The sequence below is a fragment of the Erpetoichthys calabaricus genome, chromosome 18, assembly GCF_900747795.2.
Source record: "Erpetoichthys calabaricus chromosome 18, fErpCal1.3, whole genome shotgun sequence".
In the NCBI taxonomy this organism is placed as follows: Eukaryota; Metazoa; Chordata; class Cladistia; order Polypteriformes; family Polypteridae; genus Erpetoichthys; species Erpetoichthys calabaricus.
This window is the reverse complement of record NC_041411.2, coordinates 12,375,064-12,391,512: the sequence shown is the minus strand read 5'-3', so window position 1 is coordinate 12,391,512 and position 16,449 is coordinate 12,375,064. Positions and strand designations below refer to the sequence as shown.

The window sequence follows — 16,449 nt, the reverse complement described above, 5'->3', positions numbered from 1 at the left end:
AGAGCAGCCTGTCAATCATCTGTAGGACTCTGGCCGGTAGTACATTCCCAATAGAACAGAACGGTGCTCTGCATCGGCGGCCTTTCGGAAACTTTCGTGTATTTTCGGCAATGCGATGTGGACTGTGGAGGGCTCTGGTTTTATCGCGTTGCTTCAGCACAGGATCGACGGCTTCAGACATACAAATACGATCGTTCTCAGACTATTCAAATTGTTTATAGTGATATGCAAAGAAAAAAAATGTCATTGAAAGAAATGCCCCGTGTCTGCGTGGGTTTCCTCCGGGTTCTCTGGTTTCCTCCCACAGACCAAAGACATGCAGGTTAGGTGCATTGGCGATCCTAAATTGTCCCTAGTGTGTGCTTGGTTTGTGTGTGCCCTGCGGTGGGCTGGCGCTCTGCCCAGGATTTGTTCCTGTCTTGCACCCTGTGCTGGCAGGGATTGGCTCCAGCAGACCCCATGACCCTGTTTTAGAATATACAGGGTTGGAAAATGACTGACTTACTAAAAGAATTGATATTGCACTTTCTTACTTGGAAAACCAGTTAGCTTCCACAAAAGAACCCTCCTATAGATATTCTGTTAATTAATAATTGGTGTCCAATAACCCTACTTAATAGTGATTATAAAATGACTGCCTTTGCTTTCTCTTGAATTATCAATGCAGTTCTAGACACCAACAGAATATGGCTTTATGAAATGTCTCCACATCATCAGGGGTCACTGTGCCGGGATGTAGACTAGACCCCATGGTAGCTCATAACTGAAGTGGACCAGCAGCAAGTGAGGTGAGCAAACAACAGTTTTGCTGTGTTATGACAAAGTGTATGATTTATTCAACACAAAGTGGCAAAGTCAATTTTATAGAAGTAAATGTTGTCAGCTAAAGCCATACTCAGTTCTGTGAGGTCACTGTTAAAATAATTAAAAGCAATCCAATAAAATTATATATGCATAGAGCTCTGAGTTCTCCCACTAGAGCCACACAAATTCAAGTGTCCACTTTTCCAATATTGCCCATTCCAGGAACAAAAACTAGGGGACGAGTACACTGCAGCATTTCCTTCATTGTTTATTCATGTAATTCCCAGATCCCGTTGTTCCATCACTGGCAGATCCTCGTGTCTCTGCTGCTTTCAGCTACAACCTTTGATTCTTGTTGCAGAACTGCACCTTCCCTTGTAGAATTACGATGAGCCGAAAGAACCAAAGTCACTGCAGGTTCAGCACCCTCTTTGGGTCAGCACTCAACCATACTGAAGTTTGCACCTCTTTTCAGACTTTCTTCCACACAAGTAGTCTTGACTCGCTTCAGCCTGTTCGCATCTCTTTTTATTCCCTTGCGCACATCACACCATTACATCTGCAATCTTTATTTTTTCTCTTCCCCCTTCTCTTTCCTGACCCCTTACTTATACTGGTAATGACAGTCACTTCCCTACCTGAGACCAGGTGCAGTCAAATGAGCAGCAGCTGCGCTGACGTACTGTAGATAAATGGATGTGTGTAATTGACAGTCCCTTATGACCTAAATTTATGGAGATGTAATTTCTCAATTCCTCTGTTTTTGGTTTTGGTCCAGAAATTACAAAACTGGGTTTGATACATTTTTCCTGGAATGGTTTTTGTATTTTGGTGGTTTGTCTTACTGCTTTTCCAGGCATTTTGGTTGTTTTAGCTGTTATTTCTTACTGAACACTAAAGTCAGTCTGACAGCCATCCAGTATTCACTGTCATTTGCACCCATATCCACTCCATTTATTGGTAGCTGCTGTGGTACCCATCTAAGACGTGTTGAAACCTAAGTAATCAACGTAGACCTCAGAGTTAACGTTTGCAGTGCAACATGTTTAACTCTGTTATATGTCACTTAGTATGGGATTTGTAAAAGCAGTGTTAATGGTTGTGATTCTCCATCTGTTGGAATGGCAAATGCAATGCATACATCTCTGTTATATGCCATTTAATATGGGATTTGTAAAAGCAATGTTAATGTTTGTAATGCATCATCTGTTGGAATGACATATGAAATGCATTTATCTCTGTTATATGCTATTTGATATGGGATTTGTAAAAGCAGAGTTAATGTTTGTGATGTGCCATCTGTTGGAATGACATATGAAATGCATTTATCTCTGTTATATGCTATTTGATATGGGATTTGTAAAAGTAGAGTTAATGTTTGTGATGTGCCATCTGTTGGAATGACAGTGACATAGCAAGTGGACATACACACAGACACTTATCCTTTAGGATACAATCAAAGTAATGAGTGACAAAAGAGAGGTAAGAACTGAAAACTAAGGCATAATATCAGTATTTCTAAATTTCTTAATACCGTAAAGCCCACACTACTGGTCTTTTCTAATCGCAAAAAAAAATAAAAAAGAACCAGTGAGATGAATTTAGAAAAAAATGAGCCTGCAATTGTGAAGCTGATGAAAATGAAACAAATCCTATAGAGTAGCCACAGGAGCCCCCAGGCTAGAACTTAAGAAACACCTGTACTCTGGTTCAGCGAGACCACTGTATTGCTTTAAGGCACCACCTAATGGCCTGAGTGTCACTGCTTAGAAACCACTAAGGCTGCCCACCACTCTGATTCACGTCCTCACATCGAGGGGCCGGACACTGACCCAGGCTCACCTGGGTAAACTGACGCTTGCTGTCTTGGAGGGCTTCTTGGTGTGAGGATGTACAATGGCCAGGAGCACCAACTGTGAACTAATCTGGGGGCTCTTCGAGGTGGAGCGAGTGTACTGAGGGGAAACAAAACTTAAAAATACAAGAGAGAGAAAACCCACTGTGTCCTTTGAGCCCCTCACTGTCTTAGCTTACAAGTCAGAAGCCCATCTGCTCGGCTGGTTCAGCTGCTGCTTTCAGATTTGGTGGTTCTCCATGTTGGGATTGTGAAATGAAGAGCATGAGGCCTTAAGTGACTTCTATTTGATGAAAACCTAATTTGAGTTATACATTTGAATTATTCAATAAGAACACTTCAGGTAAATTCAGTCATTAAGCAGAATATTAGGACCACCTGTGCACCTACTTATAGATGCATTTATCTGATCAGCCAATCACGTGGCAGCAGTGCAGTGCATAGCAGATACAGGCCAGGAGCTTCAGTTACTGTTCACATCACACACCAGAATGTGATCTCTGTGATTTTGACCATGGCATGATTATTGGTGTTTTTCTATAACTGCTGATCCCCTGGGATTTTCACACAACAGAGTCCAAAGTTTACTCAGAATGGTGTGAGAAACAAAAAACGTCCAAGCTGACAGAAAGGTTACAGTAACTCTGTAGGCCTGTGGTGAGCAGAAAAGCATCTCACAAAACACAAAATATTGAGCCTTGAGGCTGAAGGGCTATAACAACAGAAAGCCACGTCGGATTCCATTCCTGTCAACCAGGAACAGAACGCTGAAGCTGCAATGGGAACAGGCTCACCAAAACTGGACAGATGAAGACTGGAAAACTGTAGCCAGGTCTGATGAATCTCAGCATCTGCTGAAGCACACAGATAGTAGGGTCAACAGAATGAAGCTGTGCACACAACCTACCTTAAGTCAACAGTCCAGGCTGCTGCTGGTGCTGTCAAGTTGTGCAAAATGTTTTCTTAGCACACTATGGGCTTGTAATACCAATTAATCATCGCTTGAATGCCACGGCCTGTTTGAGTAAAGTTGCTGACCACACGCATCTCTTCAGGGTCATAATTTACCTATAGCATGAAGTGCACCATGTCACAAGGTAGAAGTCATCTCACACTGCCCTCACAAGACTGATGATGAGTTCAGTGTTCTTCACCAGTAGATCACCACTGAGATGTGCTAGAACAGAAGGTGAATGCGTAGTGATGAATCTGCAGAAATTGTGAGATACAATCATGTCAACATTGTCACAAACGAATGAGTCCAACATTTTGTGGAATCCACACCACAAAGAACTAATCTGCTCTGAGAGAAGACGGAGGTCCTATGCAGCATCACTGGAGTGGTCCTCATAATGTGGCCCATCATGAGGCAGTAAAGACTTTGGAATGATGTCCAAAGTGTATTGTAGAATACATTGTATAAGGTTGTTTAAATGGTGGTATTATTTTTGGATTAAAGACAAAAGACATAGGATTAAAAACGTATTTGATTTTAATTTTGGGAAACACCATATTCATACATGGGAATAATGGACGGAATCAGAACCCAGTCGTGCAAAATTAAAATTGTACAGTTTTTCATTAGACTATATGTAAAAATAGGAAGCTTTGAGGAAAATATTTTGAATGAATCCCCCAAGTCAGTATACATCTGTATTTTTTTTAACGGGAACGGTGATAAGTTTGAAATTTCAAAAATTAAAAGTCACGGGGCTTAAGTTGCACATCGGGACGATTAGCGTGTCACCCCGCAGCGGAAAGAGGAAATAGAAAAATCTCCAGAAGCCTCGGACTGTCACACACCGTTTAAAAATCGCCGGGAGAGCGGCGTGGAACGTCTCAAGGATGAAAAAATGAGAAGCTTTTGTAGATAAGGAAGAGTCGTGAGCGCGAGGAGGGAAGCCAGGCTGAATCAGTGACAGGTAAAGTGCCGAATACAAATGCTGACGGATGCCGTATATAACATGGACAGCAGTCGACGTGTCTTCGTTGCTTCTACGTCGGCTTCATTTTCTTTTCTTGTTTTTATTCGTACTTTTAATCCACTCTGCTTCGCACGTGGCGTCTGGCCGTTGCCTTGGTAACAGCCGTGCGCCTGCGTGTTTCGCGGTAATCGAATGGCCGCGCGGCGATTCCAGGGGCGCCTGCGTAATGGCGGCGTGCGTCTTCGGAACGGAAAACACAGCGTAGAAAAGCTGCGAAAGTGGGAACTGAGGGGCACAGAACGGCGATCGTCTACAAGGGAAAACAACTTAACAGGTAAAGGGCATCAGTATATGTAAAGCACTGGGAATAAACGCAAATAAGTAACGTACAGTCGCGCCTCACTGATAAACATTCAGATGTGAAATGAGTAAAAAAATAAAGCGACTCTTTGATAAATATTGGTCTAAATACAATAAGACACGCATATACTTTTGTGCTATGTTATTATTATCATTGCCAGTCTTCAGATATTTTGAATTGTAAAGTGAATTAACAGAGCTTTTTAAAATTGGGGTTGTTTTAAGTACCCTTACGAATGTGAAGTGCAGCTGTCAAACGATAAAATTAAAAACTAAAGAGTTTATTGTTATCTCAAAATAATGGCACCAATAACGTTGTCTGTGTTATACTGTATTGAGTGGTGTTTGCTATATTTCTAAATCTTTTTTGTTTTTAAAGTTGACGTTCCTCCTTGGAACAAACAAATGACAGTCAGTCCAACATGGGCGCTGCTCTCACGGCGACCTCGGTGCTCCTCTTCGTCTCTGGCTTTGTCTTTTGAAGTAACAGGGATGAAGATCAGCACCTCCTGGACTGTCCTCTCCGAGTGGGAGGTGAGCTACTGCCTCAAGTGGAGGAGTTGAAGTTCCTCGGGGTCTCATTTATGAAAGGGGGTGGTGGGATCGACAGACGGACTGGTGCGGCGAGCTCAGTTATGGGGTCGTTTTACTGATCTGTATTGGTGAAGAAGGAGCCGAGTCAGAAGGCAACGCTTTCGATTTACGCCCCTAACCCCACTTGTGGTCATGGGCTTTGGGTAAAGCCCGAAAGGACGAAATCGCGATGAGCTTTATCCGCCGGGTGGCTGGTGTGAAGTCTCCCATAGAAGGATGGTGAGAAGCGTGGACATCCAGGAGAGAGGCACGTTGAGCGGAGACCATTGCGGTGGTTGTGGCGTCTGCCTCCTGGACTCCTTCCTGTGGAGGTTTCAATGGGCACCAGCATGACCCAGTGCTCTTTATATCTCCCAGATGGGTTGGGATCCTTCAGCATGAGTTGACCAGCGTAGGTGGGGAAGGGGCTCTGTGGGCCTTCCAAGACTGTCGCTCCTGTGATCCAGCGCCGGATAAGCAGTGGAAAATAAATAAATGAATTAAAAAGCACAATTTTTATTCCAATGCAGCAAATATAGACACCCTCTCTATATTAAAATGTGTGCCTTTATGATATCGGAGTGGTGGTTCTGAGGCTGCGGAGCTGAGCTGGTTTGAATCCCATAAACACCAGAAGTGACTCCAATCCTTTGGACCCTTGAGTAAGACCCTTAACCTGCAAGTGCTTCATTCTGGGTATGATGGGGGTTGGTGGCAAGACTGGCACTCCGGCCACTGTATTTATTTGTTCCCGTGTGGTGCTGAGGTGTCACTTGTTGCACGGCTGCACTCGGGTCCCACTCTGGGTGGTTTGTCGTGTGCTGGGCACTGCATCAGCATGTAGATAGATAGATAGATAGATAGATACTTTATTAATCCCAATGGGAAATTCACATGTGCTCCCAGCCTCGTCCCTTATGATATTGATACTACGTGTTTGTTTATACCGCTTGACGTTTCATGTAATACTTTTAAGTTTTAATTCGTTTGTACATTAACATGCTCTGAGCTTGTCAGATATTCCACACAAAATGGTATTAAAACGTTTTTTTTTTTTTTTTTTTTGCTATATTAGGATAAAAATGAACAATTGGTCCCCAATAGCAACCGTGTATGATCCCCTCAAAGCTGGCAGCATTGATGGCACCGACCTGGAGCCTCATGACCGGGCCGTGTGGAGGGCCATGGTGGCCAGATACGTCCCTAACAAAGGAGTCATTGGAGATCCTCACCTTACGCTGTTTGTGGCTCGGCTAAATCACCACACGACTGAGGAGAAGCTTAGAGAGATTTTCTCCAAATATGGGTCAATCAAGAAGCTGCGGCTCATTAGGGATTTGGTCACAGGGTCTTCGAAAGGCTATGCCTTCATTGAGTATAATGAGGAGCGCTCCCTTTTAAGAGCTCACAGGGATGCCAACAAACTGGTCGTTGATCAGCACGAGCTGTATGTCGACTTTGAGCTGGAGAGGACGTTAAAAGGATGGATTCCTCGGCGTCTTGGTGGCGGGTTAGGAGGAAAGAAGGAATCCGGCCAGCTCAGATTTGGTGGACGGGATCGGCCCTTCCGGAAGCCTATCAGTGTCCCTGTGGTTACACACGATTACCAGTACAAAGATTTGCCGCCATCCCAGGACAGATCACGAGATCGATGGAGAGAGCGAGGCAACAAAAGGAGAGAAAGATCTCCGGAGCGAGAACGGGAAAGAGGGAGAGAACCAAGTCACCGAGACTGGGGAAAAGAAAGGAGTCACCGGCACAGAGACCGAAGCAGGGAACGAGACAGTAAAAGGAGTTGGAATGATAGCAGACACAGGGACAGGGACCGTTACAAGGACAGATATTGAGCACGGCCTGAGACACAGGTTTTCTACTAAGGATATTTGGTCAGGCAGCCATTTGCCATTTGATCGTGGACAATCAAAAAAAACGCTCCGTTTTGACAAGTGCAAGGATATATAGATGAATGTAAACAACGTACCTCACTTCAGAACTGCACATAATTTTGTGTTGGGCAGTCAAAAAAGTTGCCAGGTGGCAACAGTGTAATGCTAACAGCAATTGGGGCAAGTCATTTCAAGACACTGAGCCGTCTCCATTGCTTTGGATACTTGGACTGTGGGGCATATTGTTTGTAGTTTACCTCATTACTATGACCTGCTTGTGCACATAAAGTTTGCTTTTACTGAAAAAAATAAAAACTGTTGAAATTTTGAAAAGCCACTTGTTTTTAATGTACATTTCTAAGGCAGAAACCATGGAGAACAGGACGCCATGTGTGTCATGGTTTTTATGTTCAGTCACTCGACTTTGTGATTCAATTTACCCTTAAACGGGATCAGAGCATCCAGAGTTGTAATTTAAAAGGGGGGAAGGAGAAAGACCAAGGCCGTAATCCATCATAGTGATGAATGTTTTTTTTGTTAAGATACTAGGGGGCTCTGCTCCCTGCTCACTTCACTCGCCCACCCCCGGGTTTGTCTTACCTGATTATTTTCATGGGAATTGTTATGCATTATTTTCACTTTTACTTTAAAACTTTTGTAAAAAACAATACTTGTCCTTTATTTCCGGCCCCGGGTGTGGTTAAATCTCTCTTACAGGACGTATAACACTGCTCACGTTGTGAAGGGGGGGGTGGCGACTGAACGCATGCTAAGGAGATGCTGTCGGATCATGATGTCTTGCTGCTGCTGCGTGTTCTGCTTGTCTCGCTGCCCAATCATTTCAAAGCCTGTACAGAACCTGTCCTTCTGCCACTTCCTGTCTCTGCCACTTGCGTTGTGAAGGAGAAGCGGACGGATCATCTGCTGGCTTTCTGCTGCTGGCGAGCTGCGTTTTCTGCTTGTGCTTTGCGTCGATCATTTCAAAGCCTGTACAGCAGCTGTCCTTTTGCCACTTTGTGTCTCTGCCGCTCGCATTGTGAAGGGGGTGGGGGGGCTGAACACACGCTAAGGAGAAGCACTTGGATCATCTGCTGGCGAGCTGCCTGTTCTGCTTGTTGCTTGTCGTTTTTAGAGCTGGGAGCACATGATGTCTTTCTGCCAAAAGCATTCCAACAACTGCTTGGTTAGATGTCCGTGAACTTGTTTTAAATGTTATCTCACTGCCTTGTCTCGCGTGACGTCAAATTGTCTTCGCGTGACATTAAATTCTCTCTCATGGGATGTCAAGTTGTCTTCCGAGAAGATCACGTCATGTCTCTCTCCCAAGATTTTATTTTTATAATAGAGACATTTTTTGGCCTGTTCTCATGATAATGTCAGTTTTAGGTACATTTTGAAAAGCATCTTAAGAAAGGGTGTCTCTTTCAACGGTTAACATGGATTTAATTTGGTTTTGGGCAGGCAGTGTGATAGAGGGGCAGAGGCACCGGCCTAATAACCACCAAGTTTCCAATTCGGTCGGGGGTCAGCAAACCTTACCTCACAGTGTCTACTGTTCCAACGGGCTTGGGTTGTAATCCATTATTGTATGACGGCATCACTTGAACTGTAAAACATAAGGTTGCTGGTTCAGTTTTTTCTCCTGATCCACTTTTGGGGCCCTGAGTCTGCCAGACCACCTTCTGTAAAAATGTACATCTTCACCTCTTAATCTCCATCGCACTTATGCTTGGGAAGTGCCTTGCATGGATTTCACAGTAGAAAAGGTATTTATTTCTAACATATATAAAGAAATGCTGAAGGTACTATCCTGCATATGTTTGGTATCTGTTGTAAACACACTTATATTTCTGAATTTTTTTATTTTTGTTTACATGACCCTTGGATGTGTCATTTGATGGCAGTCATTGTGTTTCTGATGTTGAAGATGTGACTACTTAAACATGGTAGTGGCCTCAGTATGAGTTACCCCTTAGTAGATTTAAATAAAAACAAACCCTGCTCCTCAAACCTTCTTTGTGTAGTTAGTCTCAATAAGGAGTACGCCCTAGCGCTAGCTTTAGCCTCCTGTCCTATCCTTTGTCCTTCATGATCAGTTTTCCACTTCTTACTTCGCTGGCAGTCGCTTGCATCACTCGGTCCATTTACTTTCTTACAAAAATCCATGGCACTCTGTGTCTTAACACTTCTTAGGACAAAGCAAAGTTCTCTCCACCTATTCTCCCTCACATCCCACTAATGGAATTGTTAAATCTGAAGTTCTCAATAACCCCAAATATTTTTAAATGGGGAACAAAAAACAGACTTCAAATAAATTATGAATATTAGTTTATTAAGTAGGAGGAAAAAAAACATTATTGCAATGTAAAGATTCCAAGGCACAATTAGCCCATTAAATAACCATTAATAGCTCTTGGTACAAAAAAAAAAAAAAAAAAGAGTCACACATGGCTAAAACCAAACGCCATTAGTAGCCACACTGACACTTGTAACTCCAGAAATGCCAAGGACAGATTTTGCAATACTTAAGTCATGATGGCACACACAGAACTGTAGACATTCCCTTTTGAGTTAACATGTGCTCGTTTCTTTCTGTCATCGGTTCAGTGTTCTTTTGGCACAAAGCATGTTTTTTTGCACATTAGCGCAGTTATAAAGCCACAGTTGAGATGAAGTTTCCATTTACTTGTTCACTTGCTGCTTCAGTCGCCCGACTCCTATGTCCTGTTTGAGTGTTTACCGGGACTGAGGCACAGACGTATCTGTAAATACTGTAAAAAGAAGACAGAAGTGTCTGGTCTCCAAACCTGGACTGGATCACTTCCTTTGTGACAGAAAGCCACAATACTTTGAGCAAATCAGAAGAAGACAAGCGTTCAGTTTCCTTGCTCCAGGGACTCTTTAAGACATCTTTCAGTCTTAACATTTCAAGTACATCCAAACAGTCTCCGCGACCTTGGCTGGTTAAGCATGGAGGTCTTAAAAGCAGCCCACTTGCATCCCCATAACCTACTGACTGCTGCTAGTGTGATGTGAAAAACAAGGACTACCCAGAAGAGTGTTTGAAATGTGCAAACAGAAGCAGTTTGCTCCTTGGCGTGCAAGAATGCTTTTAGCTCGTACATAGAAAATGAAGTCCAGTAAACAAAGTGGCTTTTCCATCCAGCAAACCCAATCATTTCTATTGCGCTTCCTTGGCTGGTGTTTGCCGGCTGGAATATTTTTCAACGTTTTCTTAGTTTTTATTTGTTGTGCTAAGGGAGCCTGCCAAGAGGCAGCTTGGGACGGTGCCTTGTTGCAGTCTGGAATTCCCACTCGTTTTAGACGGTTTTCTCTTTTACTATAAAATGGAAAAGGCCACTATAGTCATTCAGAGGGTACTGGTGCAATCTGTCTCGGTAGCAGAGGTTAGTTTGTGTATTTTAGAAAGTCACAGGGTATTACTGAGTGCCTCACCCGACCACTGAACATTCTTTCACGACAGACTTAAACATAGATACAAATTAACAACTGAAGCGCTGATTCAAGCGACCACAAATAAAGCTGCACCTCCACATGTTTTATCAGCATCAGACAACCTTTTAAAAATGATTTCCAGGGACGGTGCCTACCGATGTGCATGTCGTCTACACTTCTGGGTCATTCGGATCTTGAGCTTTGAGAACAAAAATGAAGCAATACGAGGCCGTAGTGTGTCTCACATCAGCAATGCATCCAGGCTGGAACTGTGCATCATGAAGGCTCCTGCCTGCGACTGCAGCCTGCTCAATTCTGCCTTTTGTTACTTTGGGAGCAGAGTTACGAACAAGAAGGACAATATGAAAACTGACAATCTAGCGCAGTCCATGACTCTGACTGTCTCAGACTAATTTGGTGGTATAGAGAAACATGGAGTGTATTTGGGGGGGTTATTACAAGTATTCAGTAACATCCTCAAACAATTAACGCAATGCCATAATCTCATACCTTCAGTCTTAGCCTCCGCCACATAAATCTTTCCAACCAAATACTGCGCTGCACTAGGAGTGTTCAGCTCGATTTTGATTTGTTGTGTTTTACTTGTTTCGCAGTCTTAAGCCGATGTCAAATTATACAACTTTGTCAGGGTTTGCAGTTGCTAGTCTTGTCACTTCACCATGTCCGATGACTTAACTTGAAAATCACAGCCTAGGTCACACTTACCGACCGAGCGACGATTGTCCAGCGCAGTAATGCTCACCGCTTTTTCTGAGACCCAATAGCATGTTGCCTGACGGAGCAGCGCTTTACAAAGAGCTAACAGCTGCAGCAAGTTGAGCAGTAATCTGCCCTTTCTCCCCCCCCATTCTGTTATGGTATGTAAAATATGAGACATCAGACAGACAAGAGCTTCTCTTCTGCTTGTGCGGTTCAAAATACAAGTGTTCCTTACTCATTGTCAATAAATTCTATGGCTTCTGCTTCCGGATGAGCATTCAATGGTTCTTGTGGTTGTTGGCTCTCTAACTGACAAGAAAAATCAAACCTGTTATTGTAGCCAGTCACAGACTGGTGTGTGAGAGACATTATTAAATAAGGTACAGAAATGGGGATTGGGGCGTATCTATTACTACTGACTATTCAGGAGCAAAAGTGGAAATTGTGTTCAGCAACGTCTCTAAAATATCTTCAGAAATGGGGCAGTTGTTAGGAGAAAACATCAACGGGCTCCAAATTTAATAAAGAATTCAGATGACTTGCATTCAGTTTAGAACTTTTAAGTATCATCAGCAAATGTGAATATGCCCATGAGAGAACTTACTACTATACTGGAGTTACTACAAGGTTTCAGTAAAAAGGAACCTTCAAATAGGAGTATGGGGTACATCGGGTAAGCTTTCTGAGAATTACAATAAAACTGTGTATTTTAACACATTCTAGTTATGGCGCTTGAGAGTGGCGATGTGTTGGATGTTGTTCTCTTCAGCTACAGTCTGCTCTCTTATCCTTGTGTAGACCACAAACGCTATGAGCTAAGTAACTTGCCTGATCTCCATTCCCACTTTGCCACGTGTTCATACCCTCTTTGCTGATGGTGGTTTACCTTTGGATTAAAATGACTTGTTTCTGCACACAGGTTGTGTGGTTTTGCTTCCCTTGTTTAAAAACCACAGTCCATCACTTGGAATTCCTCAGATTTTTAAATAAATATGTGATGGCATTTTTGTTAAATTTACTCTCTTCATTCTGAAGTAACTGTGAAACTTGATTGTTGGTTCTCCAATCAATAAGAGAGAAATCGTTGTTCACGCAGCAGCAGCAGCTTGTGACCTTCCATACTGTAAGAGTTTTCACAAAAGTCGTCCCCCGAGAATTAAAAAGGCCATGATATCCCTTCTTTTATCGTGTTTGTTCTTTTTATAGTTCATTAAAAAAAGCAGAGTTCAGGTCATTGGATGTCTGAGTTTAGAGATGTTGTAGCGCCTCCTGCCCTTGCTCTGTGTAGCCGTCGTCTTCCTTGTGTAGCCATGTACCGAATGTTTCCTCAAAGCGAACATTTTTCTGGGAGCCCCGTTTTTTGTCCCTGGAGAAGAAACTAAACCTTAAAAAATGCAGAGGGGAGAGACAGAAAGGGAACAGCAGAAATGTTAATCACCTTGAAAGACCGCGGTATTCCCAAGTCTTCTGTTTTTCATCCCCTTGGAAAATCGGTCTAAAGTGAAACTTTTTCTGACATTCTCTCTTTTAAGCCAAAAAAACAAAACTGTCTTCCTGTGAACAGTTTGAGAATCCACAAGAATTTCATGAATTACATCATTAACTGGGACAAACAACAAAGCAATTCATATCTTTGGAAGGGAATGAAAAGCAAAAGATGCTGTAGCCACTACACAAAGTCATCTTTATCACATTCAGTTTTAAAATGCGTCTTCGTGGTGGATGGGTTAGGGCATACTGGTGCTAAATAAACACAATCTAAGGTTATTCTAATGCAGACTTGCACTACGAAGCATCATTGAAAGAGTTGCTTTTGAGCAGTTGGATTTATTTCCAAAGTGAAAGTTGTAGATTAGCATGCAGGTACTGCAGTCATGCACTGTACACCCACGACATTCCGTACTGTTCCTGCCCGGCGCCCACGCTGAAGTCAGAAAATGGACTTGTAGTTTCCACAGTACCCACTTAATCCCCCTGATGGCATAAGTAAGCAAACCGTGTGACAGGGTTGTGGGGATCCTGTCTGAATGTGTTTCCTGTACATGCTTTATTCTAATTTTCCCAAGTCTTTATTTTAAAATATTTTAGCCAAAAAAAAAAATAATAATCTTCTTGACATTTTGAAGCTCATTACAACCATTCTGAAAACATTGGCTCACTTTGTCATTGTTGAGTGTAGTACTAGGGTGTTGCACTGTGTTAGCCATTATGAATGTAGTGAAAAGTCAAGCAAAATGACCCCTTTTATTGGCTAACTAAAAAGATTACAATATGAGTTGGGCCTGAGTTGCCTCGACAGCTTGCATATTGTAATCTTTTTAGTTAGCCAATAAAACGTATCCTTTTGCTTGACTTTTCACTTCATTATTGAGTGTAAATTGATGGGCAAAAAAGGCAAATTTATCCATTTACAATTAAATCTACAACACAAAGTGTGCAGGAAGTGAAGAGGTCTGGATATTTTAATTCACTGTACAGTATGTACACACATATACCGTATAGTGTGCATATTTTACATATCTTATATGTAAACGTCTACGCGTGGAAGTGTGAGGTGGAGTCAGGGTAAGGGCTCCTTGTCTGAGGAAACAGAAAACGTGCTTATCCTCTAATAACAAAAGCGGGGCAACCACATCAGCAAAACGAAACCTCAGAAGAAAGACAAAGTCGCTTAGCCGCTAACATCGGCAAAACGGTATCCCTTTTACTTTTCCTTCCAGCTCTAATGCACAAGTGAGGTGGGCACATTGTCGAAACGAATCCTCCTAGGAGAGAGATGCCCAGAGTAGTTCCTTTCAATTGCTTGACATCTCTACATTTCAATTTTTTCTGATGATTTCAATAGTTTCTAGGATCCCGGGCTTTTTACACTACGGGCTTATACATAAATGTCTACGTGTGGAAATGTGTGTGTCTGTCCAGCCCGGAAGTGCGAGGCTACAGCACAAAGCTCAAAGAAAGTGACTGTCTCCAAAGTGAAGCTGGCGAGAAAAGAGAACCTCGCTTAGACACTAATGCACCACTGATGCGATTGATTGATTGAAGTGCCAGAATCCGTGGTATCTAGGAGCCCGGGCTTTTTACAGCACAGGCTTACACAGCTAGTCTTATATATAAATGGCTACGTGTGGAAGTGTGTGTGTCTGTCTGTCCGGCCCGGAAGTGCCAGGCTACAGAATGAAGCTCAAAGAGCTGGCAAGGCAGCCCTAAGTTAACGAGTCGGAAGAACAAAGGAGGACGAGGCTACAGCATGAAGCTGAAAGAAAGCGACTCAGTCTCCAAAGTGAAACCGCTGAGTAAAGACAAACAAGAGAGAAACTCGCTTACCCGCTGATAGACAAGACGGGGGCGAGCACGTCCACAAAATGAAATCGCCGACTCTGCATTTCAATTTTTTTTCCTGACAATTTCAATGTTTCTAGGAGCCCGGGCTTACACAGCGCGTAAAATATATTCTCCTTACAGTCAGTATTTTCCCAGATTGGTTTTATTTACAAAAATAAATGCATTCCATTATTTTCATGGAAATCTCTTAGGTGTAAATTTGCTTTTATGTGATTGGATAGTATATTCCCTGTGCTTGCATTGTCCAGTGTTGTTATAATGGACTAAAATATAACTTAAATTTGGGGGACCTAAGCCCGACAGCAGTGGGTACAAAGCAGAAAACTCCTCTGGACCGAGCACCACTCATCATGCCAGGCTGAAAATGCCAATTAACGTAACCGAAAACCGGGGCACCCTGGAGACAATCCACACAGACATGAGGAGAATGGGCAAACTGCACACGGACAACGACTGTACATTGGATTCAATTATCTGCTAACTGAACAACATTAGTGAGCGTGCTTAACGCTAACAGTGCCTGCTGAGGACTGCTCTTCGCCATGTTAAATGTAGTGATGCAGGATATTCAGTGTGCTGAAAGGTTTAGCGAAGGAACTGTGTGGTAACAGGTCAGTCTCAAGCACTACTTGCCATTCTAAGTAAGTAAATACATAAAAGCTGGCACAGGGTTACGCATGTCGATCTGGTTGTTCTGACTGGCTGATGCCATATATTCCAATGAAGAGTATAACGATCCCACAATCAGCCAATCAGAAACCAAGTTGCTGTTAAGTGTAAGCAAACATGCAATTGAGTCAGTTTCATGCAGACAGGGATGAACAAAAAGAGTTAAAAGTAGAAAATGTCTTTGTTTTCAAATGGTCATACAAGAGAGACAAGTCTTCTGATTGGCTGTAATGTGGGATCATCTGGAATCAACCCAGCTGCCACCATCGGCATAATGGCTGTAAATATCCTGGTCAGAAAAGCAGAAAAGTGGAGGGTGGGTTGGGGGGAGAGAGAGAGAAAGAGGGAGAAAAAGAGAAAGAAATGAACCACAGGTTATGGATGAGATGGAGCCATGTTTTGTTTCAAAGACAAAAGCAGAAGAAGTTTCACACTTACTGCACTATGAGCCCTGTGGATTTAACTTGAAAAGAGCAACATCTTAAATGTGCTCTGCCTCTTCAAGTTGAATTGACCAGATCCTACACTCACTCATTTTTAAGAATCCATACAAATTGCCAAAAATGAAGAATAGTAGTTGTACACTCATGCTTTGTTTAAAATAACTATAAAAATGACAATTCTTAAAAGTGGGCCACAGTTAGTAAACATTCTGCATCAGCCAACACATAGGAGGACAAGTACAAGAAAAGGACGTAGCGCCCCTTCTGCCTCCCTATAAGCACAGTCTGTCCCGTTCGGAGTGTATTGGTTACTTTATTGTGTTTTGGTCGTGACTGCAATTTGTGAAAGAGGCTGAACAAAAAAAATTGCTCTGTACTGTTTAAACTTTTAACAAGTAGTTAAATAATCCTCT

At 42.7% G+C, this 16,449-nt stretch overlaps 2 protein-coding genes across 8 annotated transcripts in view; one reads left to right on the top strand and one right to left on the bottom strand.

The window, feature by feature from the left end:
- Nucleotides 1–439: 439 nt before the first annotated feature.
- On the top strand, nucleotides 440–7,770 carry snrnp35 (small nuclear ribonucleoprotein 35 (U11/U12)). Of its 4 annotated transcripts, none has more exons than XM_051921045.1 (2): nucleotides 440–788; nucleotides 6,593–7,770. In XM_051921045.1, exon 2 carries the CDS (start codon nucleotides 6,600–6,602, stop codon nucleotides 7,362–7,364), a length of 765 nt encoding a protein of 254 aa, XP_051777005.1. In that variant the 5' UTR covers nucleotides 440–788; nucleotides 6,593–6,599; the 3' UTR covers nucleotides 7,365–7,770. The 4 variants fall into 4 exon arrangements, with proteins under 4 accessions (XP_051777005.1, XP_028680306.2, XP_028680305.2 ...); XM_028824473.2 differs by lacking the exon at nucleotides 440–788 and adding an exon at nucleotides 4,517–4,581; XM_028824472.2 differs by lacking the exon at nucleotides 440–788 and adding an exon at nucleotides 4,680–4,918.
- A 1,948-nt stretch (nucleotides 7,771–9,718) lies between these two features.
- The window catches only part of rilpl1 (Rab interacting lysosomal protein-like 1), a 38,159-nt gene continuing 31,428 nt past the window's right edge, over nucleotides 9,719–16,449 (bottom strand). For 2 of the 4 annotated variants that reach the window (XM_028824467.2, XM_028824468.2), the window contains one exon: nucleotides 9,719–12,963. In XM_028824467.2, the coding sequence (XP_028680300.2) occupies nucleotides 12,828–12,963 (136 nt within the window). In that variant the 3' untranslated portion in view covers nucleotides 9,719–12,827. Of the gene's footprint in view, nucleotides 12,964–15,788; nucleotides 15,883–16,449 lie in introns of those variants that run through there. The other 2 variants (XM_051921085.1, XM_051921086.1) reach the window with 2 other exon arrangements.

Coding starts and splice junctions, on each gene's coding strand:
- snrnp35 (XM_051921045.1), top strand. CDS start 6,600: ATGAACAATTGGTCCCCAATAGCAACCGTGTATGATCCCCTCAAAGCT.